At 44.7% G+C, this 24,764-nt stretch overlaps 1 protein-coding gene across 13 annotated transcripts in view; it reads right to left on the minus strand.

Moving 5' to 3' along the window:
• Positions 1-24,764, minus strand: part of TANC2 (tetratricopeptide repeat, ankyrin repeat and coiled-coil containing 2) — a 288,782-nt gene that overhangs the window by 157,266 nt on the left and 106,752 nt on the right. For 10 of the 13 annotated variants that reach the window (XM_064473522.1, XM_064473528.1, XM_064473521.1 and 7 more), the window contains one exon: positions 5,431-5,502. The exons of the other annotated variants lie outside the window; for them this stretch is intronic. In XM_064473522.1, the coding sequence (XP_064329592.1) occupies positions 5,431-5,502 (72 nt within the window). The remainder of the gene's footprint in view (positions 1-5,430; positions 5,503-24,764) is intronic. 13 annotated transcript variants of the gene reach the window in all.

Below are 24,764 nucleotides of genomic sequence, written 5' to 3' on the forward strand. Positions count from 1 at the left end.
GCTGCGTGGCTCGGGTGAGCCCAGCCCCAGAGCCAGCCGCTGCACGGCGCTCAGTCCTGCGGCGAGCGGGGACGGCCGCTCTCTCGCGTTCACCTCGCACGGTCCTGACGCTTCCCTTGAAGAAATTATATTTCTGGAACAGCATCTCAGCACCTCTTTGGGTTATGAGCAGCATAACCATGAAGAAATTATTTTGATTTTTTAATGTCTTTCAGAATTCTACAGTCACCAGTTTTAAATCTAATTCAGACAAAGCAGTAATCCTTTTACTGATACATTTGTGCATTTAGATGGTGTATTTCTAAAAAAACTTCCGGCTGAATTAAATTTCAACATGAGGACCTTTAGCCTAAAAGAAGAACCAAACCCCCAGAACAGAAGAGCAAAAGCCTCCGAAAGCAGCCACCTCCAACCCTCCCCTAACGCACGCACAGCAGCACCCGCAGCCGCACAAAGCCTCGATGGGGGTCGCATCACTACAGACCCACACAAAGACACCAAATAACACGGCAACAGGTGGAGGTAGAACAACAAGGGCACAAACTGCTAATTGTTGCGATAAATAGTAATGAGAAATGAAGGGCAGGTGCTCCAGATCAGCAAGAGTTGGGAGCCTTAAGGTCCCTCCCGTTAGCTGCAGAATACAGACACCTCTGGTCAAGAACACTGGGTTCTCCACCTCTAGCCAGTAAGATTAACAATGTAACACAGATAACTAATAATTCATCTGCAAAACCAACTTACAGCTGTTAACGTTAACAGTTCATTACAGATAACATAAGAAGATTCCACTCGCGTCACGCCTTTAAGAGATGGATTTAGCTTTTAATGCCTGCTAATGGTTTCCCTCCACAAAGACATTTATTATTTGCTTTCCATCAGAGAGCTGTGTGGTGAGACTATGTTTAGAAGAAAAAACGTAGCTCCTGGACAGAAGGGTAGAAGGACAAAAGCAGGCAGAAAACAAAAAGGTAAATGCCTCGAATACGTGGCACTCCAGAGGAGATGACGGACTAACTTGATTCCAGACACCCAAAGGACAACGTGAACAACCCAACATATTGTTCATGATCAGAGGAAAAACCCATACTGAAATAACTGTCAAAAATCCTGGACAAGCTCCTGACGCGTACTAAGAGGTAGCATCATTTGTGGCTACAATCCATCCGTTACCGATGCCAACTTTCAGGAACATCTCTCAGCATTTTTGTACCATTCGCTGCAAGAACCCAAAACAAACACTAATAGACTTTACACATACACTGTTTTTGACAGTTCAAATACGACTTTTACTCTCTTGCTTACTGAACACTTGCCACATTCACAGTAATTTATTGAACATATATTCAAAGTCTAATCCTTACAGAGGTGATTTCCTTTAACTTCCGTATGCTCTAGTAAATACGCTACAGTTCGATATGTTTTATTCATCAGAGACTGTCATTATTGCCACAAGCTATGAGCCAGACACTGATGTTTTTCTATTCATTTCATGCTGCTTTAATTAAGTGTGCACATGACTGCTCTAAGAGTACATCCCTTTAAGGGGGAACAGATCATTGTTATTCTTTTTTTTTTTTCCTTAAATTAAAAGATGCTGTTGCCGACAATATCATGCCTTTTATATATATAAAAACAAATATGTATGTGCATATAGATATATATAAAAATATTTGGCTCTAGTCAGAGAAAACTACGATTACTGGCTGTCCACGCTTCCCCTGCAGTCACTACCATTTCTACGTGAGCAGCAGCTCAGCCTTGCCTCTCTACCCGGGAGCGCCCCAGCGAGGCGGCCGTGTGCCGCTGTGACCCACCTACCGTCGGCACTGCTTCGTTACAGACACGGAGCCGCGCTTACGGCACCTCCAAAGCATTGTCAGTCCTCTCCAGCCACACCCACCGCACTCCTGCAGGCTAAACCCGCGCTCCTCTCCTGAAATTTTGGTGTCCACAAGAAGAGGTGTCTGCATCCAAGCAAGCTGTCTGCAAGTGCTTCTAGAAGGCAGGGAGTTTAGGACAAGATACCTCTAATGACGCATTTGAGGGTTCTGCTTGAGGACGCGACCAATCCCAGCCCAAACACTCCACTGCCTCCATCCAATCCCTCTTCATGGACTACAAAGGGAGCTGGGGGCGACAAGCAGCCCCACGGCACCCACCCACGCTCAGCACCACGCCGGGGTCTCCCACTGGACACACATCTGAGCTACACACAGCGACCACAGCTTCAGGGGTAGGATCACCGCCGCTTCTCAGGCCTCTCTCCATCAGACGTTGTGCAGCACATCAGGCAGACAGGACAGATGAGGCTTGTTGGAGAGAGGCACATGCTCTCAAGAGCAAGCCCAAGTCTTACACGCACACGACACACGGGACAGTGCTGCTGCTCAGCGGAGCTCGAAATCTCAAGTTTGATCATCTTGTTTCCAAGTTTTTTCTGCTTATCATCCAAAAGATGCAGTGGCTCTCTTAGTGCAGTTGGGCATAATTTTTCCAGGAGGACATAATTTGATAGCATGCTGCTAATGTAGCACAAAAAAAAAAAAATTGACTTCTTCCAGCTGCACATTGCCGGTTGTAATTATTGGCTCCATATATAGCTTACTTCACATAAGCTGACCGAGGACCTGGCTTTTTCCAGGGCTATTGCGAGCTGAACACCGCTGCTGACTCTGCAAGCCTATTCCTACTCACCTGCAAGGGCCAGGAAAGGCAAACCGGCATCAGTGCCAACATCAGCATTGGCATCGACAGAAACAAGCTATGATGGTTTTTCAAAATACATTTGGCATCAGACACAAAAAGAAGATTTGCCATCATTGATTTTGATTCTTAAAAGGAAAGTTCAAATTTCTTCAGGCTAGATTTTTGGGGTTTGAGTGAACTATAAAAACTAGGCTTCGTCTGCAGCTTAAGGTCTGGGAAAGCTGAAAGTCGGTGTGCATTTCTCCGGTTGTCATGGTGTAAGTTCACAGTATCTTTGACCAACCTTCACCTAAAACCGAGGGCAACTGGGGGCAGTATCTTATACAGAAATAGAAGCAATGATATCTTTGCAAAGTCTTCAGGAGTATTTCCCCTCTTAAAATTCAAATGCTTTACAACAGAACCAGTGAACTCACAAAATAACCACAATGTACTATTTTCATTCCACAGATGTCAAAAGTTCTCCCTCATCCTTGCCGGAGTAAACACACGCACAAACAAGGTAATTGAAACAGCCCTAGATTTGTTTCAGTCAGAGAGAACATTGGGTTTATCAAACCCTCCAATTAGGGACCATTCATGGCTGAAATGGAACCTTGACAGTTTGTCTATAAAATATATTTAAATAAAATGTTACTGCAAAGTGTATATTTGAACCAATAAACTATTTCTTGACGTTCTCCAAGATAATACGGCTTTACAGTCAGCTGTAATACTTGGGCGTCACGCACGACAACATGAAAGCTTAAACACGGGTAAGACGACCGCCTCGTTTCAGCTGGCTGGTTTATCTGAGCGAAATGCAACCCCTTAACCCGTCACTACGACAAATACAGGGTAAGACGTGCAGACAGATAGCAACTTACAGACACAGAACAGGGCAAAGTTAAAGGCAATACTCTCACAGAGCAAAGAGGCTTCCTGCACACTGTAGAAAGCCTGCGTCTACAGTCACATCCATTCATCCAAATGGAAATATTTAGCACAGGAGCTTGTTCTTCTGAAAAGCTGGAAGTATTTTTTAACCTGTTTCCCCCTCTACTCCCTCTCATGCTGAAACTTCTTGCTAGCCACTGCAATTCCTGGATTCATACTTACTGAGGCAAACAGATATAGGCTGGTCGTTCTTTGGCAAGTAATTATTTGCAAAGAAAAACCCATTCCTCTGCCCAAAACTGGTCCTTTTCCACAGGAGCCGAGATGCTGAATAAACAGGCTGAAAGGTAACCTGAGAGAACAGAGTGTCTGAAACAAGCGTACGGAGACCCAGCGGGCAGCTCCCACCAGCAGCTGCATCGGAGCTGCTGTATCTTGTAACAACAAACCAACGGACAAAACCCAGGCAAACGGAAGGACTTCCCAGGGACAAAGGGCAGAGCAAGCGGGCGAGGCTCGGCCTTCGCAAGTAACACAGCCGCAGCTTCAGCCGAGCCAGAGTCTGCGAAAGAGCAACCACCCGCCCTGTAGTCTCGAAGCACAGAAATGCTACTTGTGTGCAAGCCATCGTGGGGTACGCGCGGTTGTAAATTCCCTTATTCCTTCCTTATTTTAACTCTTCTATTTTAAAATAAGAAAATTTAAAATAACACATTTTAAAATAGTAACAAAAAGACCCTATGTTAACAGAACAGTTTCAGCTGTTGACTTTGCACAGGGTTTCAGCATTTTAACTCTGAATTCCGATCCCCCTAATTCTGATCGCAGGCTTCAATCACTTGCAGTAATTTCATCCGGGCAACGCTGGAATACTGCCAAAAAAGAACAATGCTCTGGAGAAAATGTCTCCATAAGAAGTCATTAGGACACCCTGACAACAACAGACTTGAACCTAAATGAAAGGAAAATTATTGCTGCAATCCAAAGAGAAAATCAGCCACCGCACGTAGCACCTACCAGAGCCATGCTTCCAAAACACACTTCTTGGTCACTCAAGAGCTGTGTGAAAACACCAGCATTTTCACGGCTCTCACAAATGAGCAAATGCTTAAAACTAAGTAAGCTACTTCAAAGGACATGTAAGGCAGCACAGATCTAAGAGCTGCTGCTGTCAAGTGACAGAAATCCCCATTACACGGCTCTAGAGGTGGTTTTAACCACCAAGCCCATTGAATGATGGATACTGAACAACAGAGTTTATGGAATCATTATTTAAATCATATAAAACCTATTTTTACTACCGTCTTCCTAGGACCTTTTGCCCTGTTCCCGTAGGATGAAACAAAACAAGGCGAAAGACGTAGCACGTGGCTGTTCAGCCCCCAGGCAGGAACGCACAGGTCCCATCTCCACCGCATCCCGGGCTTTGGGGGGAAGGACAACCTGGCTGGCGAGAACCTGCTGGGTTCTCCCCTTTCCGATCGGGGGGAAGGCAAGCGGTCACCGAGTGGCCTGCTGATTTGCGCTGGCACGTGCTGAAGGCTTCTTACACCGCCCGCCCAACAGCCGCCCTTGCGTAAAGGTCCGTCCCTCCGCCTGCAGAACGGAGATGCCACACGTTCTACAGCTACGCTTGCGCTGCACCGCCAATTAGTCTAAACTCCTTCAAATGATACAAAGATAGACTGTTTCATGAATATTAGTAAATTTGCAGCTATGTGGATAATAAAGATGGTTACAAAACTCCATAAGATTTAAGTAGTCTTATGAAAAACACAAAACGTATATATACAAGGTGAACAAATGAGAAACGAGTCACTGAGGCAGAACAACACTAAGGTTTACCTTGGCCAGATCGGCTCTGCCGGGAGTCTACACTTGCCTGTCTTCGGTCTGGTGGCTCCTCGTTCCCTCCATCTGCATGAGAACCAAAACAGCAGAAGTAGAACATCATAGTGGACAGGTCAGGCAGATGCAACTTTTCCTTGAGTACCATCACCTATCTTGTAGGGACAGCGGAACAAAAGGTCCCTCTTGCAGGCTGAAACGGGGGCAAACCGCTGACTGACTTTGCTGTTCCTTCCAGCTTCTCCCCCGCTCACTGCAAATGAAATCTGTGAGGTCCTCAGGATCTAAGCAGGCTTTTAACTTCTCCTACGGACCCCACAGACATTTGAACGAAACAGTAACAAAACTGTGCATCTTCAATTAGTTCCTTCACTTTGGACTGTTACATCAAATTGTAAAAAATATTAAGCATTTGAAAAAAAAGATCCAGAAAAGAGGGAAAAAAATAATATTCTTGGAAACTGTTTCCCTTTAGAATTATTTGTCAGCTAAAAAAACGAGAAGGCTGGGAAGAACAAAACCACTCTCATTATATTCTCTTGAAACTGTTTAGGAAAGCAGCTAGAGTTAACAAATAACAAATCCATCTGGATAAGTGGAGAGTAGGACACTGTGTACAATATTATACAATTAATTACATGCTGGCCTTCATTGATCAACTGACCAGATTAGAAACAATAGATATGCACATCAATATAGATGCTTGAGTACACAGGGTTTATACCAGCTGAAGGCAAAAAGAAGTCTAGCTATGCAGATTGTGAAAAAGCAAAACCAGGCATTTAAAATGCAGGATGTATTTCAGAGGTTATTAGACCTTATTGGCAGGGGAAGGGGAAGCTTTTAGAATCTTTAAAAATAGTTTTGAAAGAGCTGGATTCTTAAATAGCTGCTTAAAAACTGAATAGTTGATTTTAGCATTTATACTTTTTGATTATACTAAAAGCAGCTGCACTCTGATATCTTTATGTCTATATGTATCTATATATCCCCAAAGTTACTTGTTGGACAGGCCTGTTATGCCATACAGTAATTCAACTTTATCAGCTCGTACTACACGCGCGTCACATCTGTTACTCTGGCTTGAAAGGTAGGTTGCGTATTGCGGCACAACAGCAGGACTGATAAGGTGAGCGAAAGCTTGGGTCTGCCGCCACGGCCCCAGAACAGCAGGACCACGGCCCCGGCTGCGGAGAGGTTTGTCGTTCCCTCTTCCCTTGGCCAAACGCTTCCTGCCCTCGGTTTCCCCAAAGCAATGTTCAGGCCCCTTGAATGGGTGCCAGCAATGCAATTTCTGTCGTCTTTGCATCTTTCCCTGGTCATACAACAGCTGCACATAAAGGTCAGCATCCTAAAGCCAGCTAAAGCAACCTAAAAATCCCATATTTTATGTCCGCTGCTCGTGCCCCAATAAGCCATCACAACTGCCAGGTGTCAACGAGGCCACAGACCACGACATTTTCCCTGCTCACTTTTCTATTCTGGTTGCAAGAAGGATGTGACATTGCAAATGTGACTGCAATTTTCATGTATTCAAGGAGCCCTCATTAGCCCAGAGACACCCTCTTGGGGTTAGTTGTACTGAGCCTTCCTACAGTCCGGCTGGCAAAAAAGTGTATTAATAGATCACCATCTCTGTATTTTTCCTTGTAATACACGACGTTGGTTTTGAACACTGCTTTGCATACAGATATAACCATCATCGCTGACGGCCGCCTGGCTACGAGCCCACGTGGACAACCTCTAAGTTACGAAGAAAAGAAAAGAAAAAAGCCTTTGAGTTCCAAACGTACATACACAAGGACAGGTAATCATAAGAATTGAAAGTTTCACAAGGGGAGGGTTACAAACAGAAAGTCGCAGTATTAAAATCAGGAGTAAACCCCTGTATTTATCAAAAGCCACATCATCATCACCAAAAGGCAAACTCTGTATGCTTCTCTCTTTCGCACAGTTATTGTGAGCGGCGCTAAACGAACGCCTTGCCAGGACAGTCCCGCTCACCCACAGGCGGGTCCTGGCAAACCTGCCCCCCTCCCTGGAACGGAGCTGGCAAGAGGCGGGTTCGTTTTGCTGGAGGCGGGCGGAGGGGAGATGCTGCAGGACGCGACCTCGCAGGAGACCGATCGCACGCACGAAGGCCTGTTTCGTGGCAGAGGTGGCCCACGCGGCCCCGTCCTGCCACGAGAATAACCCAGGAGGTCCCCGTGGCCAGGACGATACAACACAGTTGGGTTAAATTACATTTTTAAAAAACCTCTGAAATAAGACTTCAAAATCTAATGCAATTTTTGTTTTTAAAACTACGGTAAAACAAAGGAATGTTTGGTGATATGGAACTGGATTCTAAGTTTTTCTTGAATTCATAAAGTACCTTCTTCCATAGCGTTCTGCAATAAGATTTAGACAGCAACAGTTGTTGCTCATTTCAGTTAAATACATTTGAACACCAAAGGCAGCTGATATTTCGTTATGTTAATAATACAGTTTCACTATCATAAACAGACGTTTCAAATTAACTTTAAAAATGACCTTATTCTAATTCACCTCTAAGAGCTCTATAATACCCAAAACCTCCAATATATGCCTGACAGAGATGGAAGAGTTTTGAAAGTTTGGGGAAAAAAAATTAATAAAGGACTTTAAGGACTAAATTGGGGTTAAAACCTAACAGCCTAGTAAGGGATGCCTGACCTCTCCAGCCAGTGCTGCTGGCATTCTGGAGTTGAAGGCACAGACCAACTATGAACCCGTGCTCACTCCAATTATGTGTTTTTCCATATAACCAGGCTCTTTAAAAAGCACACATTGCCCTCATATCCTCAGCACGGTTCTGCTTTAGTTCAGCCCCATTCCTGCTCCTGGGTCTCTTAACGCTCTCCCTCCTCCCCAGCCGCGTTTGCGCTCCCACCTGCTTCAGACCCGCTTGTTTCGGACGCACTCGATCGGCACCGTTCCCCTGGGCCCTGCACCCAGAAGCTCAGCGAACAATAAATCACCCTTCACTGGGGACCTGGAAGTCCTCTTGCAACAGCAGCCGCCATCCACGGTGGTGGACTGGAGACTGCGAGAACAGGGAAGCGCCTCTTGCTCTTCATGACATGAGGTGCGACAGGGAAACCAGCGCGCCGAAGCACCAGCCTGCACTTCAGCTCAGCCGGAGAGCAGCTCTTCCAAAATCTGGTGCTCCCATTACCAGCAACAACAAGGTTTTTCCTTGGCACCGCTTTTGGTAGGGAGGAAATCCAGTTTGGAAGTTTGGGAGTTTGGAAGAAAGGTGGCTTTTACCCAATAGCTTTACTGGGAGTCTAAATCCTACTTGGATTTTCTACAACTGAATACATCTAAGAGACACACATAGTTTTTTACTGTAAAAGAAAAAAAACCTGTTCGCTTTTAGCCCAAAATGAATAGGTTTAGGTCTTTAGGAAGTCAGCCTCCCTATGGAAACAAAGCAGCTATTTTCTGAGTGTGGTATATCTTCAAAACACGATGGGAGCTGAAAGAGACGCAATACCAACCCACCAGCCGCAGTACTGTTGTACTTCTTGCCTAAGTAGGAATTCGTCTATTTAAGATCACTTGGAAGGACAGGATCTCTCCTGTACAGTCACCTGGATGCAACATAATCGGCACTGTGCTGTGAGAACAAGCATTAGCCAAGGCAGCAGAGGTGACGGCCCACAGACCCGGCGGTCCGGGGCTCTAACGCCCCTCAACACCCAACAGTGGGGTGCGAAATGGTGACAACTTGCTGCCAGAGCCATTAGGTTTGAGAACAGGAATGGCCACACAGCATTCAGAGGCTGGTACAGATTTCTCAGGTAATTTGCAAGTTACAGAATACATTAATGGGGAGAGAAAGATCACAGTAAATTAACTTCCCAAATCAATTTAGGAGAGTGGGAAAGGAAAAAAGAAATCTGATGACTCAGCATATATTACGTCTTTAGTCGGCGTGCAGTTGTGCTCACCCGCTGCTGCTGCATTCGGTGCAGCTGCAGCAGAGGCTGTAGCCTGGGTGAAACCCAGCCTAGCCTGACGGGCATTCTCAAAACCACTCAGTAGCTTTTAACGTGGAATATTTTGAGAACACCCATCGCTGGCGTAAAGCTGTCCCTCTCACAACCGTACAGAAGCGCCCGTGTGTCACACTTCACGTGCAGACATAAAACCACCAGTTCTCTGTACTAACATAGGGCAGCCTGACAGGCTAGGGGCTGTTTCGGGACGCCCTTCGCCCTCTACCCCGTGGGCCACCAGCCCTTCCCATCTGCCGTGCCCTGTGTATTCAAGTAAAAGGAGCAGAAAACACGGAGCCTCCCGCCGGCGGAGCCAGGCACTCCGGATCCTCCGTGGCGAGAGTGGGCACCTTCTCCTTCCCAGGCAGGAACTGACACATGATGAATACTTGCAATAACACACACAAATACAAACAAATCAACGCCAGGTAGTGGAAAGGGCTGGTACCTGCGGAATTTAAGATGTATGGTGAAGAGGCAGAGGACCGCGGGAAGATGAGGAACAGCCCGCAGTTAAGAGCTGAATGATTGAAGTATTTAATTTTTATCTCTCTTTGCTACAAATCAAAATTTTGAGCGCACTCCATTCCCTGCAGTGGAGGAGCAAGGTTACCAGGGAACAATACCATACATAATTAAAGAGTTATCTTAATATACATACAAAAAAAGGGGCAAATTGCTGTTGCTAAGGGAACATTAATTCTCATGTTTTCTGAACTTCTGAGTGCTTGAGTTTCCCATCTTGCTAGTGCTCACCCCTGTGAGCATATCAGGACTCTGTCGTTCCAACAATGCTGCTAGTTATTTTATTTATGCTGATTTGAGGCAGCTGTTAGTATTTGCTTTCGCAACACCTATTCTTTACAGGCATGACCTACTATTGGGACAATCGTTTGCAGACAGTATCACTCATGGAAGTGCAATCAGCTCGGCTGCCGGAACGATTGTCAACATGGTGAAACACCACAGCTATTGACAAAGCCTCGGATGCAACATCTAAAACAGGTCACCAAAAGTAAATCGGTTGTGAAATCATTGCTAGAAAACACAGGTATCTGTCTTAATTTAAGATAAAAATCAAAACAGACCGAGGTAAACTGGGTTAAGGAGCTTCTACAGAAGGTGCCGTAAGAAACAGAAAATAGTTATTTTTGCAGATGTCCCAAGGGAAATGAATGACACAGTAAAATATTGACTCCGTAATCTGTTTTCTCTCGTATCTAGCAATGAGAGAAAGGAAAACTTTGTTATTTATTTTTAAATATAGCAGTGTTAAGAAAGTCCACCAAGATTTACACATTATTTTAATTTCCTAAAGATGCTGTCTCATCAGCATCTAGCATCCCTCCAACTGCACTAGACAGGAACTGAGGTCGGAAACCCAAAGAGAGCCGGCCGACGGCCGATGATGTGGCAAGCATGCAGCAAACAAGGGAGAGCAGTCAATTCTTTTTCCTCAATTACAAAGGGATAAAGTCATCTCAACGCAATCATGTTTAGTAACGGCTTCAGAGAAGCAGTCTCTCCTACTATAAATGGGTCTGAGAAATGCCTGCTTCCCATTCTTCCTCGCCCGCTTGTCTCCCCCCTCCCCGCCTATTCTACCAGTTCTCCATTTAAAACTAATGACACGACAAATGCCCTCCAATGCCCAGAACTGTATTCTTTGAACGGACCGCTCCCAAAGGGAAAAGAAAATCCCAAGGGTTTCAGCAATCCTACCACATAAATCCACTGCACAAAGCACTGCATCGCAATTAGTAAAACCGGTCTGCAAATACGAGCCAGATGCATCTGCAACAACATGATCTGATGTCAGCAAATAACACAGCACCTTCAGCATCACCTCGCTGCCAGGTGTTCGCAGTAAAGGCAAAGACAACAAGTTTTAAATAAAATGAAGTGCCAGCAGCCCGATATTCCTGTTCCCCTTTTTAATTAAAACAGTGTCTAAAACACACAACGTGACTAAATGCCTTCCCAGTTCTGTTTATCTGAGAAAGCAATTTTTAACGCAGAAAAATAAAAGGGTGGGTCAGCCTGCTTTACGCATGCTGGGAAATCTGCTGCAAGAACTGACTGCATTAGATGTGCCGTTGCTCTAACAGCAACTGGCAGCGTGCGCTCGCTATCACGGCTTATAAATCAATATTTAAATCTGCATCGTATCAAAACTGTATTTGGAAAACACAGAAGACTCACACAAAGCCAGTCCGGCAGTTAGAAGCTGATCTGATTCCAGCCCAGCCTGGCATCCCTGCGGAAGGAAAGGTCTGCCTTGTGCACGGCATAACGTAAGGCGATGTGGCTCCCAACTGCCATCGTGCTCCCAGAACACAGATGCATAAAGACAAAACAAAACCGAAAAACCAAGCGGGCACCAGGGACGAAAGCACGCCGGATCAGAGTGTGCGGTGACGGCAGCCGGACCGGTCCCAGGACCTCAGGGCATCGCTGCTGCGGGAGGGAGCGGCGGGTCCCGCTCCCGCAGCCCGCGGCGCCTCAGCCCAGCGTAGGAGAGGTAGTTGCAAATCTTGCTCTCAGCAATCCCGATGGATTCCAGCCAGGCTAAGGAATGACATGTGCCATACGCACCCGCCTGCTGTCCTCCCGGGGTGATCTGTGCCGGCAAAGAGGCAAAACGCACCCGATCGGAGCGAGAGGGGAGAGCACGCTGAGCCTGGTACTTAAAAGAATCATTTTCATCACAAATTTTCCCTCATTATTTAGTTTGTGAGCGGGTCTTCTATTTCAGAAAACTAATACAGAAATTATTATCATTATTCTTATGCTAAAATTAGTATTGTTAAAATTATCATGATAAACATTATTAAGAACTACATTCATTTACTAACAGAATAAGGCATCTACCCCCACCAAAACAACCCCCCCGTGGGAGCGCTGGGGTGCGCGGGGCGGGGTGGGGTGGCTGTGGGTGTTGAGGGTGGAAGATTTTTACTGATGGCCCTACAGGACAGACCGGGGTTATTAATCCCTGTATCATTAAAGAAGAGCTCCCCAACCACTTTCCAACATGTTGAATCCCCTGCGAACAGCTCTGATAATTCGCCCAAGTCATAAAAGACATACAAGGCGTACTGCTTCCAGGTAGAATTCTTTTTCTGCAACTAATGCTGATGTTATTTAAAATAGTTCTAAATCCTGGACTTTTACACGCACCAGATGAACAGATCCTCATTCAGTGGCCAAGAGCACACACCAAAGGCAGATATTTTTCAGAGATAAGCTGAGCAGTGACATTTCAAAATGTCAAAAAGGAAAAAGCCCACCTCAATTACATCCCTGCCCCAATAAAGATTTAAAAAAACCACAAAAAAGAAAAAAACCCAACCAACAAAACAATAAAAGCTTTCCAGCTGTGTACAGTTTATAATGCAAAGCAATGGGAGACAGAAGTCGCAGAAATGTTTTCATAAATATAATATTACATCTGGTAACTGTTAATCCATGGGTCATCAAAAGACTTCCTTCCTTCTTTGCAAACAAAATGCTAGTTTTTAAGAAAATGGAAATGCCAGGCCGTGTTTTAAAATACTTTCGCTAAAGTGGAAAATTAATGTACATTTAATACAGATAAGGGGTTTACCTCATTATATGTTAAATATAGTCCCACCGGACATGCGAGCAGTCAGCAAATGAGGAGTCCTGACATAAGGTATGCACTGGCTGCAACTGAGCCTGTGGTTTGAAAATAACCTTGAATATTATAAAATGTTCAACATTATGAACAAGTTATGTCCAGAGTCATGGCAGTAACAGGGCATGATGGAGTTCAGACAGCCAGTATTATTGCCACTTTGCTAATACACCTAAAGACCAGAATACGAGTGCTCGAGCTGGCTTGGTTATTCCATTAAAGCTTATTAAATTACATTACAGATTTTAGCCATAACCATAAAAAGATGTGCGCACTTTATCCGCCGTGCACTTTAAGATGGCATTAATAAGTACATTATCTAAATTTATAAACAAGGGCAGCTACCCTCCGTACCTGCACTGTATCCGAGCTCATTAAGGAACAATCTCAGGAGCAGAAAGCAATCTGTTGTGAAAACATCATTCTTTGATTTGACCAAAGAGCTGTGAGAAAGGGCAAAAGCAGACTACGGGGACTCTGAATAGCCAAGGTGACCACGGGAGCTCACCCAGAAGTCAATCTACCCTTAATTCATATTCTCAAGATTCAAAAACACATACTGGAAGCAGGCACTTTCACACTGAAGATTTCAGTGATTCCTTTTTACTTTTATCCATAGCCTTATTAAAAACGTCTCAAACATCCATGATCTTTTAGATAGAATAACACTTAAAATTTGCCATCACTCAGAGAGTTTCTCTAACGCAGACATCCCTAAATGGGCCAAATACACAAACACACACTGTAGTGATTCTCCTTCAAAAAAGCATATTCGTTTAAGAACAGGACCAAGAAAAAACACCAGGATGCGAACTCGATACAAAATTACATTAGCAAAATTCGTTTTCAAAAGAACTGCACTTGTTCAGACTCCTTATGTTCCACTCACTGTCAGTGAGATTTAGGTTAAATCACATCAACGCTTCAAACTCCAGCCAAATAAGCCATCTAAGTTCCCTGCGTTTTAACTGATTAATTTTGTTTAGATTTACTGTTCAAATTTTCATACTTGTCCCCAAAACTGTTTTGATGAACAGCCTTTCAATCTAGTTACTAAAAGGGATAGAAGCAGCCCCACTCGCTCACTATTTTAATCATTTAAATAAATGTAAAGCTGGTCTTTTTGGAAACTACATAAAAGTTAATGGGGCAGTGTAGGAAGTAATCAGCTGAATGTAATGTTTACTGTCACTGGATCAGAAAGGTACTAATTTGCAGCAATCTACGTGCATCAACTTATAATTATTTTTCTGAAATTATGTTTCAAGCTCCTATGGGGGCAATACAGAATCGCCCGGGATGAGCCGATAAAAGAGCCACAGTTACAACTTTCAGAGAGGAGAAAAATAAGAAGCACTCGCCTCTTCAGAAGGCGTTGTAAGGAAACACAAACGCGGATACAAGAGATGGAGTTTTATCCACCCACTCAGTAAGGCTGAGGAACCACGGCGGATGGCTTGGAGAAAGCCCATCAAACCACCAGAGTCAGAAATAACTCCACTGGTGTGGGATTAAATGAGCATTATCTGTTTTACCAGACAAGACAATAAACAGGTTTAATAATTGGATGTAATAGTGATTTGATGATAGAAAATATGTTTTTCTCAGAATTTGTGAGCAAATACTCAAAACAGTATTTGGATAATATTTTTTTAAAAGAAATTTAAAATTTATCCTTATATACACCAGAGGGAAAACACAGCCAATGATAAGACATTTATTTCAGATAAAATATCTGCCTCGGTATCAAAACCAGAGGACCTGATAACTCAGAGAACCACCCAGCAAACTATTATTACTGCATCGTTTTGCATTTGAATTCTAACTTTCATTTTTGTTGTGACACGTAGATGAAGACCTTTTGTTAACAAGCCACGACACCTGGAAAATACATGAGATTAACAGGTCAATGAGGTATGTTGCCTCCACAGACTCTTAACCTGGGCCTTCTTTTCCCTAAATTCTTCTTCCTTAAAAGCAAACCGCACCACCGCCGCAGCCCGGGCCATTTCTCCCAAGCCCCAGGGGTCTTTCCCGAGCATTTCTCTTTCACAAAAGACGGGCCCTTCATTAGCAAACCAGCATCGCATCATACAGCACCAACTTAACTCCGACCTGAGGAGCACGCCTTGGAATCCGAACTCCCGACACCCGCAGCGCAGACAACTCACACTGCAAAACCCGAAAGGAGAGAAATTATTTCAACCAAGATGTCAATGCTCGTGCTTCTTCCTTGCTGCTGCTGACTGAGTACGCAGTTTGAGCCACGGCAGGGTATTTTTGATCTAACATACTAGAATTTGTAGCTTGGAGTGACCGAGTGCTGTCTTAGAAGAAACGGTGTTAAAAATGTCCATAATTCGGTATTTGGGAAGAACGAGCCAGTTGGCGAAGTCACTCTGAAGCAGTCAGCACGCGCCGCTGCATCCACCCTGCTCCGGTGCAGGGAGGGGAGATGGGACCATCCCTCTCCTTCCCGCCTCCAGAGCACAGCTTTGCGCTTACTGCTGCGACTAGCCCTGGGTTATGTCAACCGTCGTGAAATGGAAAGCCACCTTCCTAGGAGCTCGGAGAAGGAGAAAGCGCGCCCCTTGCAGGCGCCCCGCGCCCAGCCTCCGGCAGCACGGCTCCTCCAGGCCTCGCCACCTCCCATGGACCTCACCAGCTGCTCCGACACGCACGCGGGCTCCCTCCCGCTCTGCCCAAATGTGCCTCAGGCCTTCTCCAACTCATAAACGTGCCTCAGACACAACACCCAGAGGAGCTTCCACAGCGGGGAAACAGCTTCAATTATCATTATTCAGTAACCCAGCAGCTCCAGTGAGGCATAATCCAGAGCTAAAAGTTAAACAGAAATATATGAAAACAAACATGTTTTCATTTACATTAAAGCACAAATTGCTTCTTTTCTTGCAGCGGAACAAAACATCATCCTAGCCATTTGGGAGAGATGCGGTCTCCTGTATTCTGGGAGAAGGAGGTCTTACTTCCAAAGTGAATTAGCACAGAACTGAATCTGGTGTTGGCACACACAAGCAAAACGAGTTATGAACGTTTACACCTTTCAATCTGAACCCAAACATGTAAGGGGGGGGGGAGGTAGGAAAACATAAAAATAGCCAGAATATTTCAAAAGGCAATCAAAGAACAACTCTACAGACAGTACAGTCATCCATTTTTTAAAAACTTGTTACAAGGTGGGAAAACCCTTTGTTCGCTATGTGAGAGCTTTCGGTGCCTGGTGGGGACGCATACGCACGCTGGCGACGAGGGAAGGGGACGAGAGCGAGGGAGGGTCAGCGATGACTGACTTCCAGATTCCCTCCTTGTCATCACTGACTCAACATGCTTTTGCTCTCCATCTGTAAATTATAAAATACTTGTATACTCTAATAAGGCTGTCTGGGACCTTTAGCAACCACAAGCATTTTCAGCTTCAAATAAAAAGCATGACAGATATACTAATTATTCCAATTGACTGAATATGTTAAAATGTAATTAACTAAAAACAATTAACACTGTATACAACATACGCTTTTCATAGCAGCTACAAGAGTTACCTATTTTGTAGGGCAAATTTTGTCTTTGCATTTGTGCATGTTCCTCTAATCAAAAGCTCAAACAGCATTTTTAGAAAAGCTTAGTGGTCATCCGTCCTAAAAATAGTTGAGAAATCGGTACAAGTGACTGAGGCTCGAAATAGGTTATTCTGACGACAGGCAGTCTGCTGCTAGCACTCAGCAATCCCTGAACAATGACAGAAAGAGAGAAAGAGCACAGTGAAAGGGATTTGTTATGGATTCAAAGCCCTATTGCATAGGAAAAAGGCTCCGAAATCCCCCAAACCCATAACCGACACGTCAAAAAATGTTATTTTGGCCTTGGCTGAACCGATGGGAATCCAAATGCCATCCCAGCTCTTTCCCTGGGAATAAACCCGAGGCCGTGCCCGTTCAGACCAGGTGACGCTCCCCGCACGCCTCTGCTGTACCGCACCCGGGGACAGAAGGCAGCGACCGCAGGGGGAAGCAAACCCGCGCGCACGGGCACCGGCCTGGGAACGCTTCACCCGACAGGGCCGGCTCCTGCCGCTGCCTCCGAGACGCTCTGCTCAGGGGCTGCCCTACCCGCCTAGGAAAGCGCGAGCACACCCTACCAAAGCGAGTCCTTCCCAAGGGAAATATTTCAGGCACTTGCAAAACCTGCTTTAAAACTCAAAACATTTTTTCTTATCTCAGCCATATTTCATGGTTGGAGCTGCTGTGGCCAGCGTGTCCCCCCACACCTTTCATAAGCTCCGCAGCTCCCGAACTGTTAGTTTTCCCATACGAGCGTAAGGAGGCACCGTTGCTAACGCTCCCCTAAGTGATTTCCCCAAGATCGCAGAGCAAACCAACGGCAGCCAGCGCTGCTGGTCAGACTGCGAGTCCCTGCTCACCTGCGGACTACGACGCTTTGCCTGCCCAGCTGTACTTAATTCAATTACCTTGGTCAACCACATTGATTCATCTATGACTTACTACAGGAAATTGATTTTTGGCAGAGCGTACCAGCACTTCTGTGTTAGGATTTGTCACAATTAACATAGAGTTTGAAATGGAGGTCTGCCAGCGCTCCGTGGGCATGCGATAATCACCGCAGTACTGTCACAATTAAACGTACTTGGACGGGCTGGTACGAGAACTGTTACCGCTCTCCAAACAATGACGTGTCTTTTAGTACTGAAGAAAGTCCTTTAACTACTGAGTCTGAATGTGCCAGTGAAATGACAGTGAGATAACTAAGGAAAAGCAAAAGGGAGAAGAAAACAAAAAATCCCAGCTGAAACCCCTGTATTTCTTTGCATTTCATTTTTTCCTCAAATGGATATAACACTGAGTATTATTTTCCACACCAGCTCTTGTTGCGTTCTGCACTCTCATACTGCAGCCGAATTAATTCTCCCATTCCGTTTCCAGCGAATGCACTACCCATGTTTTTAGAAACACATTACAATTTTTTATCAAAGGTATTTCCACCAAAGGCAACTGAAAACCTTCTTCCAGTCCACTACCTCCTGGAATCCAAATAACTAAATTTTAAGAGTTATGTTTTAACACTGAAGTGGTAACAATGCAACCCGAACATGCCCAGGAATCATCTTTCTTCTGGCTCCTGGGGCTCTAGGCTGCAAGAGAAAAAACTTCACCGAGGTATGCAGTCACAACTTATGGCCTTTGATCGTAAATACCACTCACTCTCCTACTTAAGGCAATTATACAGTAAAATATCAAGAGGTTAACAGTTCTACTTAGGTGGAAGAACGAGCAATTATTTCTGAAAATTGTTTTCCAGACACTGCTCAGCAGAAGTGGCAACGTATCTACATACGCATTTACAAATACAGTCAGGGCTTTAAAGAAGTTATTAAGTAGTCGATAAATTCTGCCTGTAAGATGAAGTACAAAAGGAAAAGCAAGACACAGAGATGTAGCATCATTTTGTACCAGATTTCCTATCCACTGACCTATTTCTAGACATCCCGACAATTTTAGACGGCACTTTACAACCCCGCACAGGCTGAAGTTATGTAGCAATCCCTGCACCACCACGACAGGCTCAAGTATTGCACAATGCTGAATTTAGTCTGGAACTATACAAAAGGGTTTAAAAAAGGAAACTGAGAAACAGGAAAGCGTTAGTACATCTTCTCTGGCTGTCCGGGAACGAGCTTACCCGTGCCAAGGGATGCCATGTCAGTCTGTCACTGCAGCACCCGCCTAAGCAAGCTGCTGTTGCATTGTACATGATATCACAACCTGCTTTGCAGAGACCAGACATAAATCTCTCTAATTAATACAATTAGAGAAGCTCTTTATAGTAATTTTTTTTTGATTTATCAGCCAGGAGGTACAATCAACCTAGTAGCAGCACATTACACATGATGGCTTATAAATATTTTTTGCCAATTAAAATGATGTTGTGGATTACTCACATCCGAGAAGGTAAGAATACATTCCCTTCTCCTCCCTCATTTTTAAAGGAGAATAAAATATTCACAGACAAGGGGAAAAAGCTGCTGGAGTGAAAGAAAACAATTTTAGAAACAAAGAACTTCTCCTGCATCAATAATCCAGCAAACTCTGCTACGTAAGCTATCCATTTGAAAGAGCATTTTGTAAAGTATGAAACCCACTCCTCAAAGAAATGCAAGTCATAGAGCACAGATCAATAACCAGCCTGGCATCTGAGGGAAAAAGAGGTCTGCCCTGATCATATAATGCTATTAATGCATACAGCAAAAAAAACAACCCTTCTGTTAGAGAGAAGACAAAAAAACCTACAAATAAAGACTCTTACAGAGATATAAAATGTGGTCAGTAGCAATAAGTTAAGTTATTTTAAAAAATCTATAGCCTAAATGCAACATGGTTTTAAATGACTTAAAGCAAAGTTAACTACCTTATGGTAAACACCTTGTCATCTTTCTTTATTCATTAAAAAAATCGGTAAGGAGAGTCTGATGCTTTGGTTTCGCATGCGCTGCCTGTATCTTACCACCACGGAAGCAAGCATCTGACGACAGCAGATGGTACAACATTCCACCCCAGGCTCCGTGTCAGAGGTTAGCTAGAACCTCACGGCGTCAGGGAACTTTGCGAGGAACAGACAGGAGAGGCAAGGGATCACCTGGCTGGGGCACCACTCCAGCCGGCCGCAGGGACAAGGCACCATCAACAGACTTTTGCGGAAAGCTTGTGAGGAAAACTTAATCAGACTGTGCAATGGGGCACATCTTCCACATGAGAAACAGGACTGAGAGCCAAGAGGTGGCATGGGACAGCCCAGAACCAGCAGCCATGGGGCGTTTCCACTGCATTTGCTGCTCTTCCATGCAAGCGCCTTCCTCCCTCCCTGGAGAGAAGCAGGCAACGCCACCCCAGTAGCTTGTCACACCCCTAGATGCAGAAAACTCTAGCGAACAGCACTAGGCTTCTACAGAGACGACTGGCAGATAAGAAGGAGTCTTTCAGATGAAATTATGCTCTCCCAGCCAATGCCTGAACATCCAAGGGCTTGTGGGACCTCTGAGGCTCATTCAACAGCATTTCAGCAACGCACAGAGTTTCCTCAGTCCGTTGCTTTCATACAGCAAAGTGAGTTAGCTGGGGCTTCGCCTTTCCATCAGTAACAGAAGATCACAACCTGTAAGCGGAGGTGCATTTCTGTGGGTAAAACCGCCCGGGTCTCTCAGTGGCTGCCGCAGAAACTCCTCCTGCTCCTTCACACCCAGGTTCACAGTTACAGGCAGGATTTGGCAAGGAAAGGAGTGTCAGTCCAAGGATTTCCTCTGGAGGACTTTACTAGGCTAAGTATTTCCCTTTTCTCCTCCAAGTGATCTGCACACACTTACATGCACGGAGGGACTGGGAGGAATACCCTCGCAGCCCACAAGCAGAGCCCGCCCCGAGCACTGAAGACCCAGCACAGCCCCAACACACCCACCATGGAACAGGACACGTCTTGGGCGCAGCATGATGTGAAGCCGCAAGAACAGCTTCAAAACAGGATTGAGCCTGGCCAAGGAGACCCACTTTTGGCACTAAAAGTGAGATTAAATTCTCAGAGTGGAGACCCACCAGGCTGCGGTCCCTCTGCAGGCAGGACTGCAGCAGCCCCCCTCGCCTCGGTGCGCTGCACAGGGACCACTGAGCCCCATCTCACCTGCTGGATAACTTGTTCTTTTGTTCTTCTTTATCCTAGCCAGCTTTTCTTTCAGCATGACTACATCGGTTACAGGGTGTAATTTTTCACCAGAGTAATTTTGCTGATAACCCTGAGGACAGCCCCCCTTTCGCAGGTACAGACAGCCAGCACCGCTCTGTCTACGGCTGCGAAACCAGGCTGTTTTCACCTGAAAAATGTGTCGACATAACCCACATCAATAGTTTAGGATTTAAACTAAATGAAGACAAGATGCACAGATATATTTCACTTCTGTGTTGATTTATATTGTTAAAGATATATGTGATCTTGCCCGTGTCCAGGCTCGGCAGTGACTTCACATTCAGTTTATCCGCCTTCGCTGTCACCACCTAATCAGCTGCTACGTTTCCCTCACGCTGCCCCACTACCTGGATGAGGTGTAAATTATCTGCTAAAAAATTTGTTTATACTTATCTTTGTTTTGCTTGGCAATTTAAAACTGAGACTGTTGAGCATTTCATTTAATGAGGCCAAGTTCTGCATAGCATTACATTATGTAAAATAATTACACTTTAAAAATTACTGCTATACAGAAGATTATGGAGAAACCTGTTAGTGCTAAAATTATTCTATTTATGTAGACAAACTCAAGTTTATTAATGAAAGTTTGCAGTGAAACAGCTGTTCTGCTGATTAAATAAATTATGACTAAGTTTTCATGTTAGCTTCCTTGAGCAGGCAGCTATTAAAGAGCTAGAAAACTAACTGTACAAAACTCACAAAATGCAGAAAGATGTACAACATATTACACAAACATGTGAAATTATAAGCAGAACTCAAACCATCCACTATTTTAAGTGGCTTTCAGATTTTAAGAAAAGATTACTGTTTGTTTTGAGATGCAGGTGAAGAATTCTGAAGAATTCTTAATACTATGACCTGTCTTAGAGTAACCTACGGATTTCAGGCAAAAGAATATTTAGTGATATTTAAGTCTGACTTAGCAGAGAATTTAAATGAGCAAGTGAATTAGGCATGCACAAAAACGTGTCCTTGATGGAATGAAAGGAGAGCTCGCTTTTCAGCGTTGCACCCCGTTCCCAAATTCGCAGTAGGTCACAAGCAGAAAAGAAAGAGAAAAAACCCCAACTGTCCCAATTTATTTCTATGCTCCAGAAAAAGCTCCATCCATGGTGGCAGTGTCGAAGGCAGGGGGACGGTATCAGCCTCTCCCGGGGTTGTGGGCATTAGCACCCATTAGCACCGAGGGCTGTAAGCCGTCAGCCAACGCTGTAAGGTCAAAAGGAAAAAATGTAAATGCCTCAAGATGAGCTGAAGCACATTTAAGCTTGGCTTAGTCATAAAGATGAAACAAGATTTGATAGAGCAGTAATAAACTCAAAAGGTTTCCAGTAAAGATGGAGCAGAAATCAAAAGGAGGGAAACCTAACCTGAATACATAATGACCAAATCGTACGTCCAAGTATTTTGGCTTTATAGGCAGGTACAAATTCATCTGATTGTCTCATTCTTTTCAGGCTTTCACAGATGCAGCTTCTTTAAAAGAAAGAACACATAATAACTCAAGTGCTTTGCCCATTTTAATAAAAACATTAGGAAACACTGTACCTGATTTTGCCAGGTCTACAGAGGGCTGCAAAGCTAATGCAAACAAGTATTTGTTTTCCGAGAGGCAATTTTCAAGCCTCTCAGAAGCAGAGGGCACCGCAGCCTTCAGCAAGAAGCCAGCCCATGCAACTAGCACGTTAAGATCAGGCAAGACATTTCCCTCAGACTACTGAGTGATAATTTTGATGTGTGCGTGTGTGTGCATACACAGACACACACTGCTGGTTTTCTACTTGAGATTACTTCTCTCTTAAAGTAAGACTAATGTTAAAATCCAGGAAGGCCCGCTAAATGACCTGGCAGGACTTCTTGCATACAAGCCATGTATTTTCATTCACTCGTGTTTGACTGAAGCTATCTGCTCCTCTGCTGCCAAAAAATCCCTTCCATTCAGTCAGTGTCAATGATTACTCATCCTGTTAAAGCACTGCGCCTTTCGTCATCACTTCCAATTCTCATTTCAGTTTGCTCTATACGCCGCGTGTTATATACCCCTGCGTTAGACGGAGTGGCCTTATGGTACCCATACTTTCATCCCAGTATTGTACGGCACAGTTAGCTCAGCTCCCCCCTTTCTGACAACCTTCACACCCAGAACTCCTGACCTGCCGGGGTGTGACGTTTCATTCCCTACATGCTGCAGCCCATCGTGACTTTCCATATTTTCCCCAATTTTGCAACCCATTTTCTGAAATGCTGACATCAGCACTGACTGTAGCGCAGCACTGCTGACCTCACTGATGTCTTGCATAAAACAGACACCTTCTCACTCATCCTACTTAAGAATGTATTGCACACGTACTCATATACTTCATCAGCCCTTTCTGTCACGGTACCTAACTGGAAACACAACCTTTTCACCACCACTGTTGACCAAGACATTATTTTCTCATTTGCAAGTATATGTATGCACGCCTGTGTACCTGACCTCAAATCTGATGAGCTAGTATTAATTATCCCACTGACAGTATGATCAAACTGTTCGCGCCCCCCCGTGCCTAACTTACCGTCCCTTGCACTCAGCACCGAGTCTTTGAAAACTGTGAATTTTATCAAAACCGAATCCATACACAACCCCAGCAAAAACACTCCATGTGATCACCTGTCAGGCTTTGCATCAATTCTGACTTCCAGAGATTTGTTTAAATTCAGACTGCTTGTAAGACCATTTGAAATATCCTTTTTAATAAAACTTAAAGCCCAGAACTCCCCCAGCAGAAAAACCACACAGCCCGTGCATTTGCGGAGAACTACAAACCCATCCACTTTTGGAGGCATTTTACATCCAGGTGCTTAACGCGACTGGCAGGAGCCGCTACTGAACCAACTCCCCCTGTGGCTCCCAGCAGCCCGTCCTGCAGCACGTCAAGGACAGAGTCTGGCACTTACAAGGAAGGTGCAAAAGTTAAAAGTAGAGGGAAGTGAAAAAATTTAGCTGTAAACTGTAAACAACTTGCACTGCGTTCATCATTTGCATGCAACTCTGTACATGAATAAAAGCAGGGAGGCACGGCATCGTCCCCCACTTCCCTCAGCACCATGCTTTGCAGGAAAACGTGAGGTTTACGCGGGACACAGGCTGTATGGCACACTGCACTTCCAGAAAACAAACGGGGGAGACTTTGTAAAAGCTTGTGAGCACCCACCTAGCAGCAATTAGCTGTGTGAGGTGGGGAGAGCCAGAGTTATCTATACATCTCTGTGCTGTCCTGGTCTCTTCGATTATACACACCTTTAATCCGTTACAATCATTTTGTGGTGCTTCTGAATTTAATAGCGCTGATCAATGAAAACTGAAGATGTTCGTACTATAAACCATGAGTACGCTGCCACTTCTCTCCTTAAAACATAAACTCACCCACTTCATGGTCTTTGTGGATGTTAGCGGCAAAACGCTGGGCAAAATCTCACGTAAATAATGTAGCCCCAAATAACGATAAAGCTGCTGTTCTTCCAGGATCAACAGAAAAACCCCAATCCTTTTACTGGAACTAAACTGCTTATACAGTAAACATGCCCTGTAATCCAACTGCATCACTGTAGTGATACGGTCCAACTGCTTGCCTGGGAGAATTCAATTCTGTGGAGATAAGACCTCCCACACTTAAGCCCTACATCGACATTTATGGACAAAACAGCAGCCCTGGGTTGTCTGGCAAGTTCGGCTATTTGCATAACGCCCATTACCTCAGCTCTTCACAGAACACATACCTGCCTCCTTTGCATCACTGCTCGCTACGCAGGAAACACCTCACAGGCAGTATGAGCCACTGCCTTTTAAAGCAAATTACCTGCTGCTTTGAAAGCTAGCTATGAACAAAGAATCCAGGCAATTT

Source organism: Phalacrocorax carbo, chromosome 25 (assembly GCF_963921805.1).
Source record: "Phalacrocorax carbo chromosome 25, bPhaCar2.1, whole genome shotgun sequence".
Taxonomy (NCBI): Eukaryota; Metazoa; Chordata; class Aves; order Suliformes; family Phalacrocoracidae; genus Phalacrocorax; species Phalacrocorax carbo.